The 23,750-nt window shown below is 42.2% G+C and overlaps 1 protein-coding gene across 2 annotated transcripts in view; it reads right to left on the bottom strand.

Annotated features, from left to right (window-relative positions):
- Positions 1-23,750, bottom strand: part of rnls (renalase, FAD-dependent amine oxidase) — a 140,417-nt gene that overhangs the window by 35,538 nt on the left and 81,129 nt on the right. For both annotated transcript variants that reach the window (XM_056469620.1, XM_056469621.1), the window contains exon 5: positions 22,595-22,768. In XM_056469620.1, coding sequence (XP_056325595.1) covers positions 22,595-22,768 — 174 coding nt within the window. The remainder of the gene's footprint in view (positions 1-22,594; positions 22,769-23,750) is intronic.

The following is a 23,750-nucleotide window of genomic DNA, read 5'->3' as shown; positions in this document are numbered from 1 at the left end:
ACAAATAAAAACTTTCTTTTTGATATTTTGTGTCAGTTAATCAGGAAGTGACGATTTTGTTCCCTTTCACATGTTGAATGGAAACAATGCCTTGTTTGCAAATGTTTTATGCGATATTCTAGTTTTACACAAAAGTTTAATTAGCATCTTTGGATGGTTGTAAAAGTCTACTAGTCACTTTTTTTTCAATTTCATGCGTCCTTGCTATCAAAATAAGAATTTAAATGTTAATGACACACTGGATAATTGTTAAGTTTCATTTTATTAAAAAATTTTTGGTGTTTGAACAGAACTGTGTGTAGGTATTGTGTGTTCACTGTCATATTGAAGTAACACAACAAGTCTCATTTTTAGATTTCCTGACATTAAAATAGGATCCAAATGCCAGTGATTTTGAGGTCCACCGCAACGTGACATAGGTGTGTGGTTTTCCTTGCACAAATTGATTGATAGGATCATTTTAACATGTCACCATAGTAACGTGTATAAACATGTCCACAGAACAGAATTTGCAAAGAAACTGGGTTTAAAAGATATGTTCAGCTCTCTGTGATCGGTTCCATCTCAAGAATGGGTTTTACAAGTATAAAATGTTTTTAAAACAGAGCATGTTTATAACAGAGAAAAGACAGTAAAAACACTTTGTAATGTTAATTCATAACTGCTAGAATCACCACAGCTGCATAATAGACTGATTTCACATGGCAAAAAGCAAAAAGCATTTTAAAAGCAAAATCGAGGCTGCGGTGGGAAGAAACCCAGATGTATCGCCTGAAGTCACACAAAAAACGTTGTGTACCTGGCTGTATATCTTATTAGCGAAGAGAAAGTAACATAAATTTATCATTTCACCGCCTTCCGAGTGACTCGAAGGTCCAATCTGAGTCAGTACCTGGACGAGAGACCACATGGGAAAGCTAGGTTGCTGCGGCAAGTGGTGTTAGTGAGACCAGCAAGGGGCACCCAACCTGTGGTCTGTGTGGGTCCTAATGCCCCAGTATAGTGACGGGGACTCTATACTGATCAGTGAGCGCCGTCTTTGGATGAGACGTTAAACCGAGGTCCCAACTCTCTGTGGTCATTAAAAATCCCAGGATGTCCTTTGAAACAGAGTAGGGGTTTAACCCCGGCATCCTGGCCAAATCTGCTCACTGGCCTCTGTCTATCATGGCCTCCTAACCATCCCCATACCATAATTGGCTTCATCACTCTGTCTCCTCTCCACCAATCAGCTGGTGCAATATGGCTGGTGCAATATGGCTGGTGCAATATGGCTGCCGTCGTGTCATCCAGGCATATGCTGGACATTTTTTTAAATTTCAGTACTGGGACAACACTATTACAGACAACATGAGGGTGTGCTACAGATGACTGCATAGTTTTATCGCTCACCGAGTTACATCGGCTGAAGCAGGGAAGCGTCCCCATGGTGTTTACCTGCTGCCATGAACTGAAGTATATTACTCATAAAGAGATTGTAATTTAGTTTGATTCTAAATATGCTTTTAATTTTTTTAATTAAACTTAACTGAATGATAATAAAGTGATGTTTATACCATATCTGCAATTTGAAATCACGGCAACAGCTGGAGGTTTGTAGTCCACTGCATTTTGTTGCAATGTTTACAGTGCTAATCCTATACTTCCAGGTTTCTTCCCACCGCAGCCTCGCTTATTTTTTTTTTTTTTAAATGGAGGTGAAATAAGTATAAATCAGTAAATGTGTGTAAGTGTGTCTGTGTGTGTGTGTGTGTGTGTGTGTGTGTGTGTGTGTGTGTGTGTACTGCAAACTTTGTAAAGGCATATGTGTGTGACTCATAGTTTCAGAAAGGCTTGAATAAACTCCTCCACACATACATCAAATAAACTTACTTGGTATTTTTGACTAATGATCAAAAATTCTGCTTCATCCATGGCTGTCTCTGTCACTGACTGCTGTTTATTTGACATGATGCATGAGAAGTCGACACATGTGGGAATGGTGAGAACCAGCTCATTTGCATTTAAAGACCTTAGCTACAAAAACAGCGACATTTTAATTTGAGCTCAAAATGGGCATATTCTGTGTTGTATAATTAACAATCTCATGGGTATTTTTATCTGAAACTTTACAGACACATTCTGGCAACACCAAAACATTTGTTACATCTTGTAAAAGGGGTAAAATAGAAGCGCTTCAATAAATAGATATTTAAGAGTTTGAGTTTGAGGATGTAGGAAGGGTTTTAAACACTAGCAGCAATGCTGGCATGGGAAAGAGGAAGTCAGTGGCATTTACATGCTTGTGTAAGAGTTTACAAGCATTTTAGCTAAACTTAAAACAGAACACCACATCAATTTCTCATTTCACTTCAAATTAGTCTAATGTATTAATGGAATGATTAATTATTGTTATTTCTGTAAGAAGAGCTTAGCATTCAAAGTGATAAGAGCTGAAAATATTGTTCCAGTCAAGGTTGACTTTGGCTGACCAGAATGAATATTAGTTCTGGGCTGAAACGAAAGCATGTCATTTTCCGTTTGACTCTCTCTCTCTCTCTCTCTGCTCTTCTTTTTTCCTCCACTCTGCATGGCACTACTCCAAACAAACACACACACATGTACACACACACACTCACACTGAGAGAGAAAGAGAGAGAGAGTGAGGGAGACATTCTTTTACCAAAAAGAGAGAGAAGAGTTTGAGCGTTTATTTGTAAGTGTGCATGTGCCAGAATGTGACTGTGCACGAGAGAAAGAGAGGTCATGAAGCGTGGGCAGAGGGCTGGCATTGTGCCCGCTGGTTGAGTCACTTATTGCATGGTGGGGGCAGAGCTTGTCACAAAGTTCACAGGATGAATAGGAAAGTGCATGTGTTGCCTGAAAATTTATAAAATAAACAGAAGTTGTTCAGATGTTGTATGAAATGTCGTGCATGGGCTGTAGTAGCGACTGGCATCAAGCTTTTTAAAAATTCAGGCACCTGACAATTTTGAAATTGTGAGTTTTCATAGTTCTTTAGTCCAATTAAGTGAATAGGTGCAGATTTTATTAGCTGCGCTGTTACATCGAGGTTGTTTTGGTAACTGATGTCCAGTGATCTACAGTAAGTGCAATTGAACTGTCTTTAGGTAACTGATTAACTTTTTTTTTTTAGCTTTTTCAATGTTGTATAGTTATTCTCGTGTTAATAGTTTGCCTTGATGGTTATTGGTCTAGTCATTTTTAACTGATTTGCATCACTTTAAATGATTTATTATTACTACTGATACTGAGTAGTTTTATTGACAGTACTATATAAAAATACTGATTTGAAGCTTTGAAGCTACAGTATGACTACCAAACCCAGACCAGATAATCAAGCTACAAAGAATAACACACATTTTCAGTTCAAAACTTACAAACATTAACTCTGACAACAACTCTATTAAATGAAACATTAACTAGCCTAGAACAAAATGATAAATCATACTAACATCTTAAAACACACTAGAAACATGTGAAAGAATGATAAAAACATGCCAACAATGTGTTAAACATGTTATTTTAAAACATCAATAACACACAAATTTTTCAGCAATGTGCTAAGTGAAGTTTATTTATAAACTAATTTTGAGTGTTCACCAATCTAATAATTCCTAACTCACTAAAAAGAACCAGAGTTTCTCGATTCAGTTATTCTTGAGGAATCCCCCTACTCCTCCTTCTTTTCCTTAATAAGGCAGCCCGGCAGCCCAGTGGTTAACACTTGTCTCACAGCAAGAACCTCACTGGTTCACGTCCTTAACAAGCCAGTCAATGTTTCTGTGTGGAGTTTACATGTTCTCCCTATGCTCACCTGGGTTTCCCCCAAATTCTCCGGTTTCCTCCCACAGCCCAAAGACATGCGTCATAGGTGAATCGACCAATCCAAATTAGCACTATAGTCAAGCTCTTACCCAGCAGTACAGTATTCAATTCAATTCACCTTTATTTGTTGTCACGGTTGTAGGTGTGTGCGCACTTCTGAGTGTCTGTTGGTCACATGGTTTTGTTTTGGTGTTTCACGTGTGTCTGTTACGTCAGTGTTATGTCACGTGCTATGTGGAGTTCGGCTGTCCTGATTAGTCTGCCAGCTGCAACTCGTTATTTCGGCTATATTAGGACAGCACGTCTCTTGTCTCGTGTCAGTTCATTGTTATTTTGAATTGCTCTCTGTCTGTGTTCAGGGCTGCTGTGGAGTATCGTCAGACACCAGAGCTTCTCAGTTCCTGTCCGTTTTCCCCAATCCCTATTCTAGCGGGATAATTGTCCTTTGTTGGATTATTTTCAGTTTTGTTTTGAACTTGTTCAATGCTATATTGACTGTGTCAATAAAGTATCATTACTTGCACATTTGGATCCTTCTAGCACTCATTCACGCGTAACAGAACGAACTGACCTCACTCATGGATCCAGCAAGTATAGCTCAATTTACAGAGTTTTTAAACCACACAAAAACCAGGATAGACCAGCAGGAACAACTATTGGCTAATACCAATCTAGCCATTCAGACCTTGGTAGGTCAAATGTCTGCACTCACCACACAAGTTCAGCAGTTGACTACCGGGGCGGTCTCACAGGAAACGACATCTCCAGATCCGACGCCAGCACCAGAAGCGATAAGTCGCACACCTGAACCTCGCCTTCCTCACCCGTCTTTCTACTCCGGAGAACCACACCTGTGTCGATCCTTCTTGTCCAAATGTTCCCTATACATGACCCTCCAACCATCCTTGTTTCCCAATGAGCAATCCAAGGTCGCTTTTGTGATTACGCTCCTTTCCGGAAAAGCCGCGTTGTGGGGTACCTCCGTGTGGGAACAAGAACTCCCCTGTTGCTCCTCTTTCGACTCGTTCTCGGAGGAGTTAAAGAAGGTCTTTGACCGCGCAGCCTCCGGGAGAGAGGCCGCGAGAGTTCTCGCTGAGCTCCGTCAAGGTAATCGGAGCGTGGCGGATTACTCCATAGAGTTCCGGACCTTAGCTGCGGAATGCGGTTGGAACAAGGAGGCACAATGGGACATGTTCCTTCATGGGCTGTCGGAGCGTATCCAGGATTAAATTTATACCCTGGACCTGCCCAAGACTCTTGATGGTCTCATAGACTTGGCTATCCGAGTGGATGCCCGTCTGCTGCGTAAGGAGACGCGCGTTCGACTGAGTGCACCCTCTGAACTGGTCCCCGATTTTCCTGTCCTGTCGATGGTTCCGGAGGTTGGGACCACTGATCCGGAGCCCATGCAGTTGGGCAGGTCCCGTCTCTCGGTACAGGAGAGGCGTCGACGCAGGAGCGAAGGGCTTTGCCTATATTGCGGAGGAACTGGACATCGAGTGGTCTCATGTCCAGTAAAAGATCACACCCATCAGTAGGTAAGAGGTTACTGATGGGTGAGATGAATTTAAAGAAATCCTCTATCACTACCACCCTACTGCCAGCTACTCTGTGTTGGGCTTCAGAAACTCAGAGCGTTAAAGCCCTTATTGATTCTGGAGCTGAGGGAAATTTCATTGACACTAGTTTTGCCTTTAATATAAGGCTTCCTGTTATTTCCCTTTCCCAACCCATCGCAGTACGCGCCCTCAGCGGTCTGTCTCTTCCGACTATCACTCACTCCACCAAACCCATAAGACTTATCACTTCGGGAAATCATGTCGAAAGCATATCTTTTTATTTAACAGACTGCATTAATACACCAGTGGTCTTGGGCCATCCTTGGTTGCTTCTCCACAAACCCCATATTAATTGGGGCCACAATACTGTTTTTTTTCGTGGAGTGAGAACTGCCACGCATCTTGTCTCTCGTCTGCTTGTTCTGCTGTGTCTTGTTCTGTGTTTCAGGAGGAGCGCATGGACCTGTCAAACGTGCCTAGTGAGTACCTCGACCTGAAGAGAGTGTTCAGTAAGTCTCGAGCTGCTTCTCTTCCTCCCCATCGTCCCTATGACTGTGCTATAGACTTATTACCAGGGACCTCTCCGCCTAAAGGCAAGTTATACTCACTTTCTGCTCCTGAGAGGGAGGCCATGGAGAAATATATTTCTGATTCTCTAGCGGCTAAGATCATTCGTCCCTCTTCATCACCGGCGGGAGCGGGACTTTTTTTCGTGAAAAAGAAAGATGGGTCTCTTCGACCTTGCATAGATTATCGGGGGCTGAACAACATCACGGTAAAGAATACTTATCCTTTGCCGCTGATGTCTTCAGCGTTCGAGCGTCTGCAGGGGGCATCTTGTTTCACGAAATTAGATCTCCGCAACGCTTATCATTTGGTTCGCATCAAAGAGGGACATGAATGGAAAACTGCGTTTAATACCCCCAGGGGACATTTTGAATATTGTGTACTTCCCTTTGGGCTTTCCAACGCCCCCGCAGTTTTCCAGGCACTCGTTAATGATGTGTTGCGAGATATGATAGATCAGTTCATTTATGTCTACCTGGATGACATTTTGATATTTTCTCGTTCTCTCCAGGAACATGTGCAGCAAGTCAGGCGAGTGCTTCAGAGGCTGCTAGAGAATGGGCTTTATGTCAAGGCGGAGAAATGCGTTTTTCATGCACAGTCTGTTCCTTTTCTAGGACACATCGTGTCAGTCGAGGGGGTGCGCATGGATACAGAGAAGGTTCAGGCTGTGGTAAATTGGCCAATCCCAGATTCGCGCAAGGCCCTGCAGAGATTTTTGGGCTTCGCCAATTTTTACCAGCGTTTTATTCGTAACTTCAGCCAGCTCGCAGCCCCACTGACGTCTTTAACCTCTTCCAGAACTGCCTTCAGGTGGTCGAGTGCAGCACAGGCTGCATTCACAAAATTAAAGGGCTGCTTTGTTTCAGCTCCTATTCTGGTGGCCCCTGATCCGTCCCGGCAGTTTGTGGTGGAGGTTGACGTGTTGGAGGTAGGAGTGGGAGCTATCCTGTCCCAGCGCGCATCCTCGGACGGCAAGATGCATCCTTGCGCGTTTTTTTCACACCGATTATCTCCCGCAGAACGTAATTACGACATTGGTAATAGGGAGTTGTTGGCTGTCAAGCTCGCATTGGAGGAGTCGCGTCATTGGTTGGAGGGTTCGGGGGTTCCCTTTATCGTTTGGACCGATCATAAGAACCTGGAATATATCAAGTCCGCCAAATGACTAAACTCTAGGCAGGCTCGGTGGGCTCTATTTTTCGGACGTTTCGATTTCACCATCTCTTATCGACCGGGTTCTAAGAACATCAAACCCGGTGCGTTATCTCGCCTTTTTGATGTTTCCGAGCGCACTACGTCTCTCGAGCCCATTGTTCCTCAGAGGATTTTTATTTCTGCTGTGACATGGGAGATCAAGAGTAAAGTTCGTCTCGCCTTGGATGGGGTAACGCCCCCGCCCGGATGCCCACCGAGTCGGTTATTCGTGCCAGAGGAGATTCGGTCTGACGTCATCCGATGGGGGCACTCTTCCAAAGTGGCTTGTCATCCGGGGGTGAGTCGTACTTTATTTTTGGTTAAACAGCGATTCTGGTGGCCAGCTATGGCTCGGGACATACGTGAGTTTGTTTTGGCCTGTTCAGTTTGTGCTGTTTCTAAGACTTCCAATCGCCCTCCCGCTGGGCTCCTTCAGCCTCTGTCAGTACCTTCGAGACCCTGGTCGCACATTTCGCTAGATTTTGTCACAGGTCTCCCGTCATCTGCTGGCAACACGGTCATTTTGACCGTTGTGGACCGGTTTTCGAAGGCTACTCATTTTATTCCTCTGCCCAAATTACCCTCAGCCAGAGAGACAGCGTATGCTGTCATTAATCACGTCTTTCGCATTCATGGCCTCCCGATGGATGTGATTTCTGACAGGGGGCCTCAGTTTGTCTCTAAATTCTGGAGAGAATTCTGCCGTTTATTGGGGGCGACTGTAAGTCTTTCTTCTGGATTCCATCCGCAGAGTAACGGACAGACTGAGAGGGCCAACCAAGACCTCGAACGTATGTTGCGATGTTTGGTTTCTCAGAATCCCACCTATTGGAGTCAGCAGCTTCCATGGGTGGAGTACGCACACAATTCATTACCAGTGTCCGCCACGGGCCTGTCTCCGTTTGAGTGTAGTTTAGGTTTCCAGCCACCAGCTTTTCCCAGTCTGGAGACCGAAATCGCGGTCCCCTCCGCCCACGCCTTTGTCCAGAGGTGCCGACGCACTTGGAGCAGGGCCAGACAGACCCTCCTCCAAGTGGGTGCGCGCACCAAGGCTAAAGCCGATCGCCACAGGTCTAAGCCTCCCGTTTACGTCGTCGGTCAAAAAGTGTGCCTTTCAACTAAGAATATGCCCTTGCGTTCCGTATGTAATAAACTCGCACCTAAATTTATTGGCCCGTTCACTGTCACCAAGATTATTAGTCCAGTGGCAGCCCGCCTCAAACTTCCTCCAGCGTACAGGAGAATACATCCTGTGTTTCATGTTTCCAAATTAAAGCCCGTTTTTCATGCGGCCATTAATCCGCCCACTCCGGTCCCCCCCCCCGCCGCATCTCGTAGATGGGGAGACTGTTTATTCGGTTAAGCGCATTCTGGATTCAAGACGGAGGGGACGAGGTTTTCAGTACTTGGTGGACTGGGAAGGTTACGGTCCTGAGGAGAGAAGTTGGGTTCCTGCAAAGGACATATTGGATCACTCTCTCAACGATGATTACAATCGACAGGTAAGCTCTTCTGGGAGCACCAGGAGGTGCTCCTAGGAGAGGAGGTACTGTCACGGTTGTAGGTGTGTGCGCACTTCTGAGTGTCTGTTAGTCACATGGTTTTGTTTTGGTGTTTCACGTGTGTCTGTTACGTCAGTGTTATGTCACGTGCTATGTGGAGTTCGGCTGTCCTGATTAGTCTGCCAGCTGCAACTCGTTATTTCGGCTATATTAGGACAGCACGTCTCTTGTCTCGTGTCAGTTCGTTGTTATTTTGAATTGCTCTCTGTCTGGGTTCAGGGCTGCTGTGGAGTATCATCGGACACCAGAGCTTCTCAGTTCCTGTCCGTTTTCCCCGATCCCTATTCTAGCAGGATACTTGTCCTTTGTTGGTTTATTTTCAGTTTTGTTTTGAACTTGTTCAATGCTATATTGACTGTGTCAATAAAGTATCATTACTTGCACATTTGGATCCTTCTAGCACTCATTCACGCGTAACATTTGTATAGCGCTTATACAATGTAGATGGTGTCAAAGCAGCTTCACATAAAAGGTCTTAGTAAATTGGAACAGTGTAATTCAGTTTGTAGTGTTTAAGTTCAGTTCAGTTTAGCTCAGTTCAGTGTGGTTTAGTAATCACTACTGAGAGTCCAAATATTGAAGAGCAAATCCAACGATGCGCAGCTCTACAGATCCCGAACCATGCAAGCTAGTGGCAACAGCGGAGAGGGAAAAAAAACTTCACTAATTGGCGAAAGTGAAGAAAAAAAACCTTGAGAGAAACCAGGCTCAGTTGGGCACGATCATTTTAATTTCTCCGCTGGCCAAACGTCTTGTGCAGAGCTGCAGTCTCAGTGGCGGAGGCTGGAAGCTGGCCTCAGCGAAGACTCGTATAACTCTACAAAGCAATCCCTAATTTGTCATTAGCCCTAAATAAGAGAGAGAGAGGGGGGGGGGGGTTCCTGAGACCTACCTGAGTTCAAACTCCCCTCTCGCCCTGCAAATGGGAGGGAGCCCCGGGCTCGAGGATCTTATTAGCTCAGGGCTCTCTCCCGGGACAGCATGACAAACACACTTTATAATCAATCATCAGCTAAGTGTGAACTCTTGAAAAGATGTTCGAATGTATGCTAGCAAGCATGTGCTATAAAACATGTTAGCAATGAGCAAAAAAAGCTAGGTATGAGCTACTTTTACAAAAATGTCAAGCATGCTAAAATCATGTTAGGCATAAACTAAATGATGCTAAAAATATGACAACAAAATTTAGCCTGACCATCAAACGTTACTATCTGATAGTTCTTGAGAGTTAAAAAGAGTAAAATTTGATATTTTGATTAGGGCTGGGTGAGAAAATCAGTATCGATATTTATTGACTGAATATTTAATATTGATATCGATAAAAAAAAGATTCGGTATGTAGTTATGGTATAAAGACTATAGCTTTATTAAAATGTGCCTGCTAAGCGCGCGCCTTTGAAGCAATGCCAATGAGCTTAGTTTGTCATTTCCAAAGGCGTGTGACTTTGTTGTGCAAGCGGAACGAACTGTGTGCATTTTCCAGCCACACCTAGTTGAAAACATGTCAACTTTTCCAAATACCATGAGCCCACCGTGATTCATGTAAGTAGAACTAACCGATCTTCTTCACACTTTGTATGGAATATACACATTTCAGTAATAATTGCAGACTAATTACCTCAGACAAACACAGCGCATGCAAACACTGAAGCGCATTTTACTTTTAACCATAAACTTGCATTGGAGCTGCAGCAAGGATTTGTCCATTTGTCATACTCTAAGAAAATGGTCGATGGTCACCTAGTTACGAAAGAAGCCAGGGGAGCGCAAGCTAAAAGTCCATAGTAAATGGTCAAGTAATTCACGCGCACGTGCCTGTCACTTCAGGTCAGAATGACAACACATGCAAAAGTGTCGTGTGTCGTGTAGCAGCAGTGAGGAGATTGAAAATAAAAAAGGATGTCGCCAGAGTGGCTGTTTATTTTATTAGAAAGAGATCAGATATTTTGTTTAAATATTTTTTTGTTTTTGACCATTAAAGCTTTTTGCCTCAGTAATATTGGTAAATTAAAATAAAGTGGTTAAATAAATAAAAAATCCTAATTTTCCTAAATGTACTCTTAAAAAATACTTAATTATCGATATTGAATGATATGAAACATGATATTGTGATAATTTTTTTGCAATATCGCCTAGCCCTAATTTTGATATTCGATTCTTGAACAGATATTTTAAATCAAATCTCCTAAAATGAACACTGTTTACATAACCAATAGTTCAATAGTTAAAACTTCAATAGTTATTTAAAAAACCAGACTGATCTGGTTCTTGAATTCAACTTGTAAAAATTCAGTATAGGGAATAAATATCAATGAGTAATTAGGTAAAAAATGAACACATCTTACGATAAAATTACGGTGTTTTTGAAGAATAAAAGCATCTGTTCCCATGCTGGACACTAATTGCAATAAACAAAGAAACTGATACTCTACAGACAAAAGAAAGCCATGGTTTGAAATAGCATAAGCGTGAGTAAAAATAACAGAATTTTCATTACTGAGAGGACATTCCTCCAATTTCCTCTCTTAATTACATACATAATATTTTAATTAGATAATTAATCACATCCAAAGAACATTAACGCCTGTAACGCCCACATGCAGACACATTAGTATCAACTACAGCGATCCCGGTCCTGTTTGGATCAGAACACGAAATGACAGACATCCTTTAATTATAACATAAACGTCATTCTGAAAATGAACCCCGTCTGAGTAGTCCTGTGACAATTTGGTAGTAAAGTTTCAGACTTCATATGTAATCAAATTCATATCAATTATGAAGCAGTTCTGTTTTTGGGAAACCATCATTCAGCCCTGATCTAGCTCATTCCACATTTACTGAACGAAACAAATGGGTTTCTCGCCAGACACTCAGGAACACAGTAATAGCTTATCATTAGCGGCCTGCCAAAAAGTTTTCAAAGAGAGCTCGGGGTGCTCTGTGAGATCAGACTCAGACCTACTTTACTGGAACTACAAGCAAAACACATTACAGAAATGAAAATGAAGATTAAAGCATGGCCGTGTGAAGGCTGAGGAGGCTGGAAGGAGCATACCGGCCTAAAAGAACAGCGCAGCAGAATGCAAAATTTAACAGCTCTCCTAATTATGATGTTGCCCTCGGAAACACTGGAGTGGATGAAAGGTGACAGGTGCAGAGGCTGTTTTCATGAGTCTATTTCCACTGGGCTCCTGCAGATACACGGTCATGAACTCGCAAAGGTTTTTTAAGGGAAACTCACAATCACATGCAAATTCTTCACAAAGAAAACTCACAAGACATCCATCTATCAGAGAAGTTATTTAACAACATCAAAATCTCTAATTCTCTAATGCCCCTTTAATAGCTGAAGATGAAATTTGGAAAAATCTTATCTTACAAAGGATTTACATCCAAGGTAAAAAACACTTTAATTTCCCCTTTGGATGGGAAACTTAAATGCTATAGTGGATTTTTAATTGCCATGTCTGTTGCGATGCCATGTCTGTTGCGCAGTGATCGCGGCTAGCCCTTGCAAAAGGGCGTACCACCCCAGCTGTCCCCTGCACTGCAGCGGGCACTCTGGCGGGTCTGAGGGTTCCAGTGGGAGATTATCCGTCGCCTCTGGGCTGCGGACCTCCCATTCCTCCAAGCACTCCATCCAAGCTTTGAGCGGAGGAAGCGATCCGTCTAACCAGATGGTAGCCCTTACGCTCGATGACACCAGGGACCAGACATTCACTGCTACATCGGAGGGTGGGCTTTCATTGTCCAACGAGGATCCAGACCCGCTCGCCCACTCCGGGCAGGTGAGCGCTGTCAAAATGGATCCTGAAACGGACATGCTAGCCGTGCTTTCCTGGGCTGCTTCGGCCGTGGGGTTGGAGATGGTTTATCCCCCTGCTCCGCGGCTGGAACAATTAGATGGGTGCTATGTAGATGACAAGAGGGCCAAGCCTTCGAAGCCTCTCATCCCCTTCTTTCCGGAGGTGCATAGTAGGCTCACGCAGTCCTGGAGGGCACCTTTTTCTGTCCGTGCTGCGTGTCCCTCCGCCCCTCACCACTCTTGAAGGTGGAGCAGCCAGGGGGTATGAGGAGATTCCTCAGGTTGAGCGCGCCATTGCGGTCAAGCTTTGTCTGCGTGGTGCCTCTTCTTGCAGGGTCCGCCTCGTGTCCAAAGCCTGTAGGTTATCTGCCTCCCTCAGAGCTAGAGCTTACAAGGCTGTGGGCCAGGCTGCTTCCGTCTTGCATGCTATGGCCACCTACCACCGCTACCAAGCGCAGGCGCTGGTCCAGCTGCACGAGGGTGGGTCCGACCCAAGCTTGCTACACGAGCTCCGCACCGCAAATGACTATGCTCTTCGGACCACTAAGTCTGCTGCGTGTGTGTTGGGGAGAACGATGTCCACATTAGTGGTCCAGGAGAGCCACCTCTGGCTAAACCTGGCTGATATGCGCGAAGTCGACAATGTCCGCTTTCTTGACTCCCCCATATCCCAGGCTGGCCTGTTCAGTGACAGGCGGTGAAAGAGCAGTCTGATGCAATGGGCAATGTCATCTATCAGCGAGACCGTAAGCCCGCTCCGCCCGCCGAACCATTCACATCTGCTGCTCCTCGCCGAGGGCGCCCGCCTACGAGAGCTGCCCCACCCCCGCCTGCGCCTCCGGCAAAGCAGGCGCGTCGAGCACCTCGGAAGCAGGCAGCCCCCCCTGCCCAGGGCGCCCTTAAGTCCGGTAAACGGACCGCAAAGCGTCCCTGAGACAGGTCATCCGAAGAAGAGGGAATTTGCTCTTTCCCCGCTGGAGGACTGTGTCCCATTTCCAATGGCACTTTTTAGTGCCACTTTTCAGTGCCACGCAAACATCAAGCACTTTTCCACTTCCCCGGATGTGACAGCCCGAACTCTGCCAGTTCTGTGCATTTTGCCAGTGGCTCACAGGCGCTAGGAGGACGGTCTCTTTTCTCCCACCCCTTGAGCCCCCCCTCCGGAGCTTGGGTGCGAGGTGACAGTGAATCTCTCGCCTCAAGCTGCCATCTTCACTCATCATGACGCGGTGGCTGGCAGCACTGTGGAAGGCATAACCTCATCATCCGGTTCCTCAGAGGCGCTATGCGAATTAATCCACCCCGCCCCCCTCTCATGCCATCTTCGGATCTCGCCCTTGTTCTCATGAGCCTGTGTACAAATTCCTTCGAACCATTCGACTCAGTATCTTTGAGATTTCTGTCCCTAAAGACAGCTCTGCTGGTCGCGTTGGCATCGATTAAAAGGGTCGAGGACCTGGAGGCATTTTCGGTCAGTGACTCGTGCCTGGAATTCGGGCTGGCTTATTCTCATGTTGTCCTGAGACCCCGCCCGGGATATGTACCCAAGGTTCCTACCACACCATTTAAAGACCAGGTAGTGAGCCTGCAAGCGCTGCCGCCGGAGGAGGCAGACCCAGCCCTTTCATTACTTATATAGATTCCTCCAAGGCCCCCAGCACTGACTCAGCGGAGGAGTCACTCACTGGCCCATTATGTTGTAGGTCTGCCCTCTGGTCAGCCCGCGTTTTGGGTATAGGTGGCCGCTATGCGTGATCCCCACTAGGCGATCCCATATGCTTATTCAGCCACGATGCAGTCCCCCCTCACAGGCGGACCTGTGTCTTCCCTCTCTGCTAACCATTGTATTATATGCATACTCCCCCTTCTCAGGGCTAGTCCATATATTCTGCCATCATATCACCCCACTTGGGTAGCAGGTGGCCTCCGCAGCTTCCTCCACTTCGGGACTGCACGTCGTATTAAATTCCTAAAATTATCTAGACACTTGCGGCTCCCAAATAAATATCTAAATCCGTAAATCTTTTTTGAAGTGGAATAATTAAGGACCAGGGATCACATTGGAAGACCGTGCCTCTCTATGATGCAGGTGCACTCACGCTATGCCTGGCTATCCTCTCATCGGAGGCGTAGGTAAGGTGCAGTCATTATGGCGTTTTCCAGACATTTCCCCATACGTAGATTAAAAATCCACTATAGCATTGAAGGTCCCCGTCCGAAGGGGAACGCTCTGGCTACTAAAGTAACCCTCGTTCCCCGAGGAAGGGAATGGAAATGCTATATTTCATCGCCATAATGATTGTTCCTTAGCTGTAGGTATCAGTCTCTTCAGCTTAAAAAGGATGCCTCATCTTGCTTTCGCTGTGCTTTTATGCTAAATTGATTGCAACAAGCATCAGGTGCGCAAGCTGACGCTGCCAATTCATTTGGCATTTCATTGGCCCGTTTACATACTCTTTCAGACGATTGGCTTTCTGAACGAAATCCCCAAATGTGGATTAAAAAATCCACTATAGCATTTCTGTTCCCCGAGGGTTACTTTACTAATCAGAGCATTTCTCATTATATACATTTCACATCACCCGTTTTCTTGAAGTGTTTAAAATTATTTCTAAGAAGCTACTTCTAAGTCCCTCCTTTCTATGAGCAAACTTCACTAATATTGGCCTGTTCACTAATATCAGTCTGTTATTATTTGTCGGAATTAAATTTTAGCTCCTGGGGTGTATGGGGTCTATGACTGTAGGAAAGGACTGTCTTGGCCCATTGTTGTTTACAATGTACATAAATGATCTTCCAGATTGCTGCCGAGGAGTTAACTGCCAGTTATTTGCAGATGACACAGTCATCTATGTGTCAGCTAAAACACCGTGCTGGGCAGGTGAGCAACTGACCCAGGCTTTACCACACATTTCAAGATGGCTTGAGCTGTCTCATTTAACGTTGAATGTCAAGAAAACAGTTTCTATGTGCTTTTCTATAAGAAATAGGCCTGTACAGGATACATTTGAGGTGCTGATGAGTTTTGTGGTGCTTAAAAGTTTTTAAAGAAGTGAATGAATTTAAGTATCTTGGCATAACTCTAGACATTAATTTAAAATTTGATAGTCATGTTAAAAATATGAGTAAGAAAGTTAAGTCAAGTCTAAACTCTTTTTGTTTTATTAAAAGGTTTTTAACATCATACTGCAAAATTATACATGCACACAATGATATTCTCTTACCTGACGTATTGCATTACATCGTGGTCACAAGCCTCTTTAACTACATTAAAGCCTATTGAGCCTATTGACTTAATATATAAACAAGCAGTTAAAATGATGGACTTAAAGCCTATGCGATGGCATCATTGTGAAGTTTTATGTAAACATAACCTTTTTAGTTTTAATAGTTTTATTAAATTTAATTATCTTAAATTGGTTTTTAATGTTTAAATAATCCTGTTTTCTGATCTAATCAGTAGGCATCAAACCTCTCACCGAGTCACACGGGCAACTGCTAATGGTGACTGTCTAGTGCCAAAGTGTAAGACCTCATTTGGTCAATCTGTCTTCTCTGTAAAGGGAGCCAAACTGTGGAATGATTTACCTGTTAGCCTAAAATCAGAAAGTAATCTAAATATTTTTAGTAGTGTTCTTAAAAAGTGGTTAAAAACAAAACAGCAGTGTTTGCACAAATAGTCTACTGTTAGTTTGTTGGATCATGTCGCCTTTGCTTTTGCTTTTGCTCCAGTAATTTTATGTAAAGAATTATAATGCTGTGTATATGTTTTTTATTATATTTCTATTTTGTCAAGCCTCCTGTGGACAGTTGTTGAGAATTAGCAAGTTTGCTAAAATACTTAAACAAATGCATTTGGTTGTCCATTGTAATTGTGATGTCCATGTCAAATAAATAAAAACAATTTAAATTTAAAAAAAGTAGCAGTAATGCTAACTGTAATGTCAATTTGAGCCCAAGTCCAATTATTTGAAAACATAATTGGTCAAAATAAACCTCTATGCCAAGGAGTATGTTTCTCAGTGGTAAGTTTGTAGTAAAGATGTGTATACAACTTCCTTAAAGACTCTGTAACTTGAACAGCAACTGTCTATTTTACCTTATGCAAAGTTCACATAATCTTGATATGGCCCATACCCAGAGCAGATGGTTTTTGGTAATGAGTCAAAGTGACAGATGAATCTTGCTGTCTAAACACCTGCCTGCTAGGACTTACAGCTTCGATGAATGCTCATCATTTTCAAGCCGTCAAACATCTTTTAGACTGCAGTTTTACAATTTGTCATAGGAGAACTGGTCACCCTGGTTTCTCCCAAAGATTTTTTAAATTTTGGCTCCTTGCCACTGCCACCTCTGGCTTGCTTGTTTGGGGTCGGTGGAGTTACTTTGCAGAGGAACGTCCTTCAACAGTGACATCTGTATTAAACTGAACTGAATGCATTTTAATTTAGCTAGAACTACACCAGCATTCTATCAGACCTCTGCTTGCTGCCTGATATGCTGGAATATTCAACAATCTGAAATATTTGTAGGCTTTTTATTCTGTTTTCTTCATCTATGTTGAGCTGCTTTGACACAATCTACATTGAAAAAGTACTATAGAAATAAAGATGACTTGACTATTATTAGACGTTGTAGCTTTTAATTTCTCTACAATAACAAGTGTATGTCCATGAATGCAAAAATGCCACCAAAATACCCAACAAATTCAAAATAAGTGGGTGACAGGTGTACATCATTCATTCATTCATTCATTTTCTTTTCGGCTTAAGCTGCGGTCACACTGGGCTTTGTGTGTACGAAATTCTGTCGTATGGCGCTGCGAAAAGGGGCGGGATTAAACAAGATGATTAGACATTTAAAAAAGCGAGCGATTGCTCCATGTTTTAAATTTCTGTCCAGAGAGGTCCTGTTTTGATCCTCGATTGGTCTCACGCAGTCAAGTGATGTGATTTCGCAGGTCAGAGTTCACCAAGCTAGAACTTTGCACCGCAGTGAACTGCGAAACTTAACGCATGACCCTGCGTTTCCGGTCTGACGCATTCGCGTGCGTATGAATGGAAGTCTATGGGAGGAAAAGCCCAGTGTGACTGCAGCTTTAGTCCCTTTATTAATCTGGGGTCGCCACAGCAAAATTGAACCACCAACTTACCCAGCATGTTTTACGCAGAGGATGCCCTTCCAGCTGCAACCCATCACTGGGAAATCCATACACACTCATTCACACATACACTACGGACAATTTAGCTTACCCAATTCACCTATAGCGCATGTCTTTGGATTTGTCGGGGAAAATGGAGCACCAGGAGAAAATCCACGCGAAGGGAGAGCATGCAAACTCCACACAGAAATGCCAACTGACTCAGCCGAGGCTCGAACCAGTGACCTTCTTGCTGTGAGGCGATCGTGCTACCCGCTGCGTCACCGTGACGACCACAGGTGTACCTGTAAACTTTAACTAAACATTAAAATTCTGTGACTAGTGACAAATAAGTGTCATTTGGGCCCTTATAGATTTGGACACACTATATTGTATATATTTTTATGCTGATAAGATTAAAAAACTATTTGGTTGAGCTTAAGAATGCAATGACCATGAAGATGTGTCGAGACCCACAGATTTTTTTTTTTTTAATGAAATGATTTTTCTCAATATAAACAATAAAGTGGAGATAAAATGTTAAGAGATTTATTTTGTAGCTTTAATTATTACAAGGGTTTATGTGAAAGTAATTAGCGGCACTGATACTGAGAAGATTTTGATTATGAATTCTTCTCCACATGACATCAACAACACAAACCAAATAATGTTCAAGGGTCATTCAAAGTAGACCTTTTTCATGGTCAGCCACTGAAGCGCTGGCTTTGTCATGGATCTATTTGGATCAGTTACAGGAGTAAATTTGGAATTGGTGATGACTCGTTTCAAAAGAACAGCATCAAGCGTCTCATTTAGGAGACAATACAATTGTCTGTCATCCACTTTGATCTTTTGATCTTTGCAGATATTTCACATTCACACACAGCCACAATAAGTCACTGAATGAAAGTAATAATTGAAAAAAATAAACATAATAGGAACAATCTCTGCAAGAAAAAGAAAAACTGATGAATGCTGTTTTAACTCTGCTAAAAAAAAAACAAGCGTAAGAAAATTCATACAAAAATGATTCAGAGGAAACCCTTAAAATATCTTAACATAAACACATGTGCGTGTGGTTTTCAATTATTCAGCTGTCTGTCATCTATTATTTCTTGCACAACAACCATGTCCACATAATATGCACACAAAATCATACTTCCAGGCAGTTATTTAACATTTGTGTGAACAGACATATGGCGATGCAGCATAATTTTAAAACAACCCTTTGTGCCTTTTTTGACACTTCAAGGCAGATGAACTCAATTACACACTGATGCAATTTAAAGAAAGAGAGAAAAAAGAACAGAAATAGGGTGTAACATAAGGCTTTCCCCCGCTCTCCCACATACAAATATACAACTGAAAGCTAAAATATAGCCCTTCTGTGAAATTGTAATTCTTTCAAAACTATTTCCAAAGTGCTGTTTAGACGAGAGAATGTTTTTTCAACACATTTTTAAATATAATATTGATTAGTAATAATGAGATGACATAATAAAATGATGATGATAACATAACTCATTTGTTTTGTCTTTGCCATGATGAGAGTAAAAAAATATTTTACTATGTTTTTGCAAGACACTAGTATTCAGAATAAAGTGCCATTTAAATGCTTAACCAGGTCAACTAGGCAAGTTATTGAACAACAGTGGTTCGTTTTGTAGCCAATTGAAAAGTATATATTCTTAAGGGGTCAAATAATACTTACTCCCAAGGCCATTTCATACCGAAGTTGAAATGTAGCCACTCCATGGTGATGTTTTGTAACATATAATTTTTATGAGGTATAATATTTAACCAAATTTACCTATAAAGCATGTCTTTGGACTTGTGGGGGAAACCTGAGCACCCATAAGAAATCTACGGGTAGAACACAGGGAGAACATCCAAACTCCACACAGAAATGACCCAGCTGGGGCTTGAACCAGCAACCTTCTTGATGTGAAGCAACAGTGCTACCCACTGCACCACCATGCCACCCCCATAAATGTAAAGCTTTTATTTTAGCCCACAGGTGCCCAAACTTTTTCTTATGTAGGGTCAAAAACCAAACTTGATTGAGGCTAGTGGGTCGAAGGTAAATATTTACAATGGGTGATTTCCTAATTCATTTAATATTGCTTAATGATGACTAGAAAACATTGCTTTATATTAACTTTTTTTTTTTTTTACATTTTATAATGAGCGTATTACAGTAAAAACAAAATAATCTAATTTATAATGGAATTACACTAGTTTTTGCCTTGATTTGCTCACCGAGTGACAGTATTTACATTTTAAAATAAATAAGATTCCTTTACAACATTTAATTGAAACATTTAATTTCAGTTTGCTCTACACAGAATAAATAAAAAGCAATAAAACAAAGGTTATGTCAAATTAAAAAACTATCTCTGTGTTAAAGGCATTCGCCCAAACCCTCTCCATCATTTTCATTCTCCTCTCAGATGGAACGGTGGGCCAAATTAAATGTTACAATGGGCCAACTTTGGACATCTCTGTTTTATCGAAAATAAAAGAAATGCGAATTTGTCTAGAGAAAATATATAATTGGAAATACTGTACAATATTTCCATGGCCTGTTAAACATCACTTAGGAAATATTTGAAAAAGAAATAACATTTAATAGAAGAATTGCCTTCTACTGTTTTTTCCTACATACCTGTACATATACATACGCAGCCCTGAAAAATTGAAATCGGAGAAAATATTATTTTGTGGTTTCTCTCAGAACAATTATCTTCAACTAAGAAAAATCACGCAAATGTACTTTTTCTTCCCATCTCATATTATTTTTCCTATTACCCTGTCCCCAATAGAATAACATCGCTAAATTATTAAAGGGCACCTATTTGACCCCTTTTCAAGATTTAAGATAAGTCTTTTGTGTCTCCAGAACAGGGGAATGAATGTACAATGGTCTCATGGTTCGGTTACGATTATCATGACATTGATTCGGTTCAATTTGATATCTCGGTGCATCATGTTGCACTGACGATGCTTACCATCCAGAATTAGATTTTTTTTTCTTTAAAATATAAGAATTTTTTTTTTTAATAAAATCTATAAATATATTTGATTTGTAATACAATTTTGTCTTTTAATATAAGGAGTCAGATATATGAACTGTACCTTTAATTTTACCTGCTCAAAGAAAACACTTTTCGAACGTTTTAAACAAATCTCAAATACATGCACAGAAGACAACATGAGCATTTAAAGCATGTTTTTTGAGCGCTGTCGAGAGAGTTGTATGATTGATCATTGTCCTCACCGGCCTCACAGAAAGGGCTGCGATTCGCTCTAAAACTGTCAACACTGTTTACCGGTGAGTGACACGGAAAGAACAGCCGCGGTTACAGTCTATATGCACGTAATGTGCAGTTATCACAGGTAATCTGTAATAGATGCGGTGTGGAAAACTCGCACTAGACACGCTCATGTCTGGATCCACAAGTATCGCTTTAACAGCCGAAAGGAGAAAAAAAGTTACCTCACAAACACGCCAGCGGGTCAAATGTCCAAAGTGAGAGAGAGGCAGAGATTGAGTTTTACCAGCTGTTATTTTTCCCAAATAGTTACATAGAGGCTTATGTGTTGTGCCATCTTCAGTGTCAGTGAAAGACTGTCCAGCAAACTCACAAGCAGTGGATTGTGCACAATTATCTGCTTTTAAGTAGTTTAATGAGTGTGTTATTTTATCGCCTCCCTGCGCCATAACGCATAGAAGATAAATGACAGTCAGTACGTATTGTCTGCGTCTGCATCGTAGAAACAATTAATTTTGACACCCCTACTTCAGAATATGTCTGTAAAGTTTCAGCTCAAAACATCCATCAGATTACACACTGTAGCTGTTTTTGTGCCTGTGCCTTGTGCTTTTATGGCCTGTGCCTTTAATGCTAGTTCTCCCTGTCTACCGTTCCCACGTGCCTGGCAGAGAGAGCCTCAATCTCCGCTTCGGCTGCGTTATATAAACAGCACAGTGACAGACATGAAGGCAGATCTCACGTAACGTTTGTGAGAAATACTACAGTAAGAACTCATGTTACCCATGATTATTTGATGTATTTGTTGTGAAGTTTATTCAAGCCTTTCTGCGACGATGAGTCACACACAATGTCGTTACAAAGTTCAAACACATACAGACACAGACACACTCACACAGTGGACACACACACACAGCGCGCGTTTAACTTTGAACTGTTTTTGCACGCAAATCAGTGCAAATATCCATACACTACTGTATGGATATCTGCTATGTTAATTTATAAAATAAACCTAATTTAACGTCCACAAACCGGGATTGAAGCATCTTCTTTAATAATTGTACTGAAATGCGGCTGTGTTGATAACACTTTAAACTTGTAAAACTCATTCTTGAACACATTTGAGGATGATTGATGATCACAGAGTGCTGAACAGATCTTTTAATCCCGGTTGCTTTGCACACGTCCTGTCTTGTTGATATGCGTTACTACAAAGACATGTTAATACTCGGCTGTCAATCAATTTGGTGGGTGGGGAAACTGCACTCCTATGTCACGTTGCGGTCAGCCTCAAAATAGGAGGGATTTGGATCCTGTTTTAACAATAGGAAATTTAAAATGACACTTATAGTGTTTCTATATAGTGTTACAGTACAAACAGCTTACAAAAGATGATTTTCATCATAGGAGCTTTTTAACTATAATAATAATAATAATTATAGAAAAATTACTATTGAGAGTACCATCTTTGTCACTTTTCAACCCCAATTAAAACAGTGTAAAAAAATCAAGTGGATTTGAAAAACAAAATAAACCAGACTTGTGTGCAGATTCTGCCACATGAAACAGTGAGAGGAAGAAGCAGAAACTGCAGGGAAACAGAACGAAACATGTCAAAGCCAGAGTTAGAGACGGGAGGAGGAAAATATGAAGGCACTGACCTAAATTGCGCTTTTTATCATCTATGGCGATGAAGCGAATGCAGGGATTATTTGAGACGTACTTGGCCGCCCAAGGGACGTCGATCCGTGTGTCGGCTTTGTAGAAGAGTCCAAGTGCGTAGCGGGAAGAGTAGCTGACAGCCTCCAGCTTTCTCCTCTGATTCTCCCCCATCACTGCACAGACACACAAACACACAGCACAAGATGAAGCCTCTGGGCCTCAGTTAGTTCATGTCTCTCTTCTGTTCAGACAGATGCCAATGTTGGTGCTTGTGAAGAACGGGCCTGTAACATTCACATCACACTGATCAAATGAGCTTCTTCAGAGCTCCTACAGCACAACATTTGATAACGCACCTGGTTAAGAGTGACAAGAGCATGGAGATAGATGTGCGGCTGATGCGTAGGGCCTATAAAACACAAGCAACAAGCCCTTTTTGCAGATGAGAAGAGCCGTGCGAAGGCTGAAATGGACGCTGAGTGACACTTTAATGAGAACGCGCTGGATGGATTCACTTGAGCATGTGGGACTTTTTTAGAAAAATGCTGTCCTTGTTTCCTGTCTGGAACATCTGTTATTTATTGGAAACAAGCAGTCACACTAAGGCCTGCTTTAGTTATTTAGGGCCCACAGGTACCGAGTGTAGTGAAGGTCAAAGGTCAACCCTTGTGGAATCAAATGCATATTTCTACTCAAAGACAACCCTGTTTCCAGTAAGGAAGAAAGCATTTTCATGGACAACCGACAGAGACCTGATCAGCATTAGTCTATCGGAACAGTATCTTCCCCCTGAAGCAACAAACAGATGTTTTGTGAAAGTAATGAACACAATGCTATCTCATAATTTTCCTTTTGCACATGTGTGATTCCATTTCAAAGGGCAGTGTCAGTGTCAAAAAACTCGGCCCCCTCTCAGAGGCCCCAGTAAATCCGTATACTGTTAAAACCCCCCATGAAATCAGTTTCCTTTCCTGTGTTGATGTAATACCTTTTGAAACAGGAAGTTTAGGTGGGACATATTGAAAAAAAAGAGAGATCACAATTGTGAATATTGAAATGACTGTTGTATTGAAGCTGCTTTTAATGATTATGTTTTTTATCTGCCAAGGTTTAAACACATTCATAGTGTTTTAAAGTCTAAACCAGGGCTATTCA

Source organism: Danio aesculapii, chromosome 12, assembly GCF_903798145.1.
Source record: "Danio aesculapii chromosome 12, fDanAes4.1, whole genome shotgun sequence".
NCBI lineage: Eukaryota > Metazoa > Chordata > Actinopteri > Cypriniformes > Danionidae > Danio > Danio aesculapii.
The sequence above is the reverse complement of the archived record's forward strand: the minus strand, read 5'-3'. Positions and strand labels throughout refer to the sequence as shown.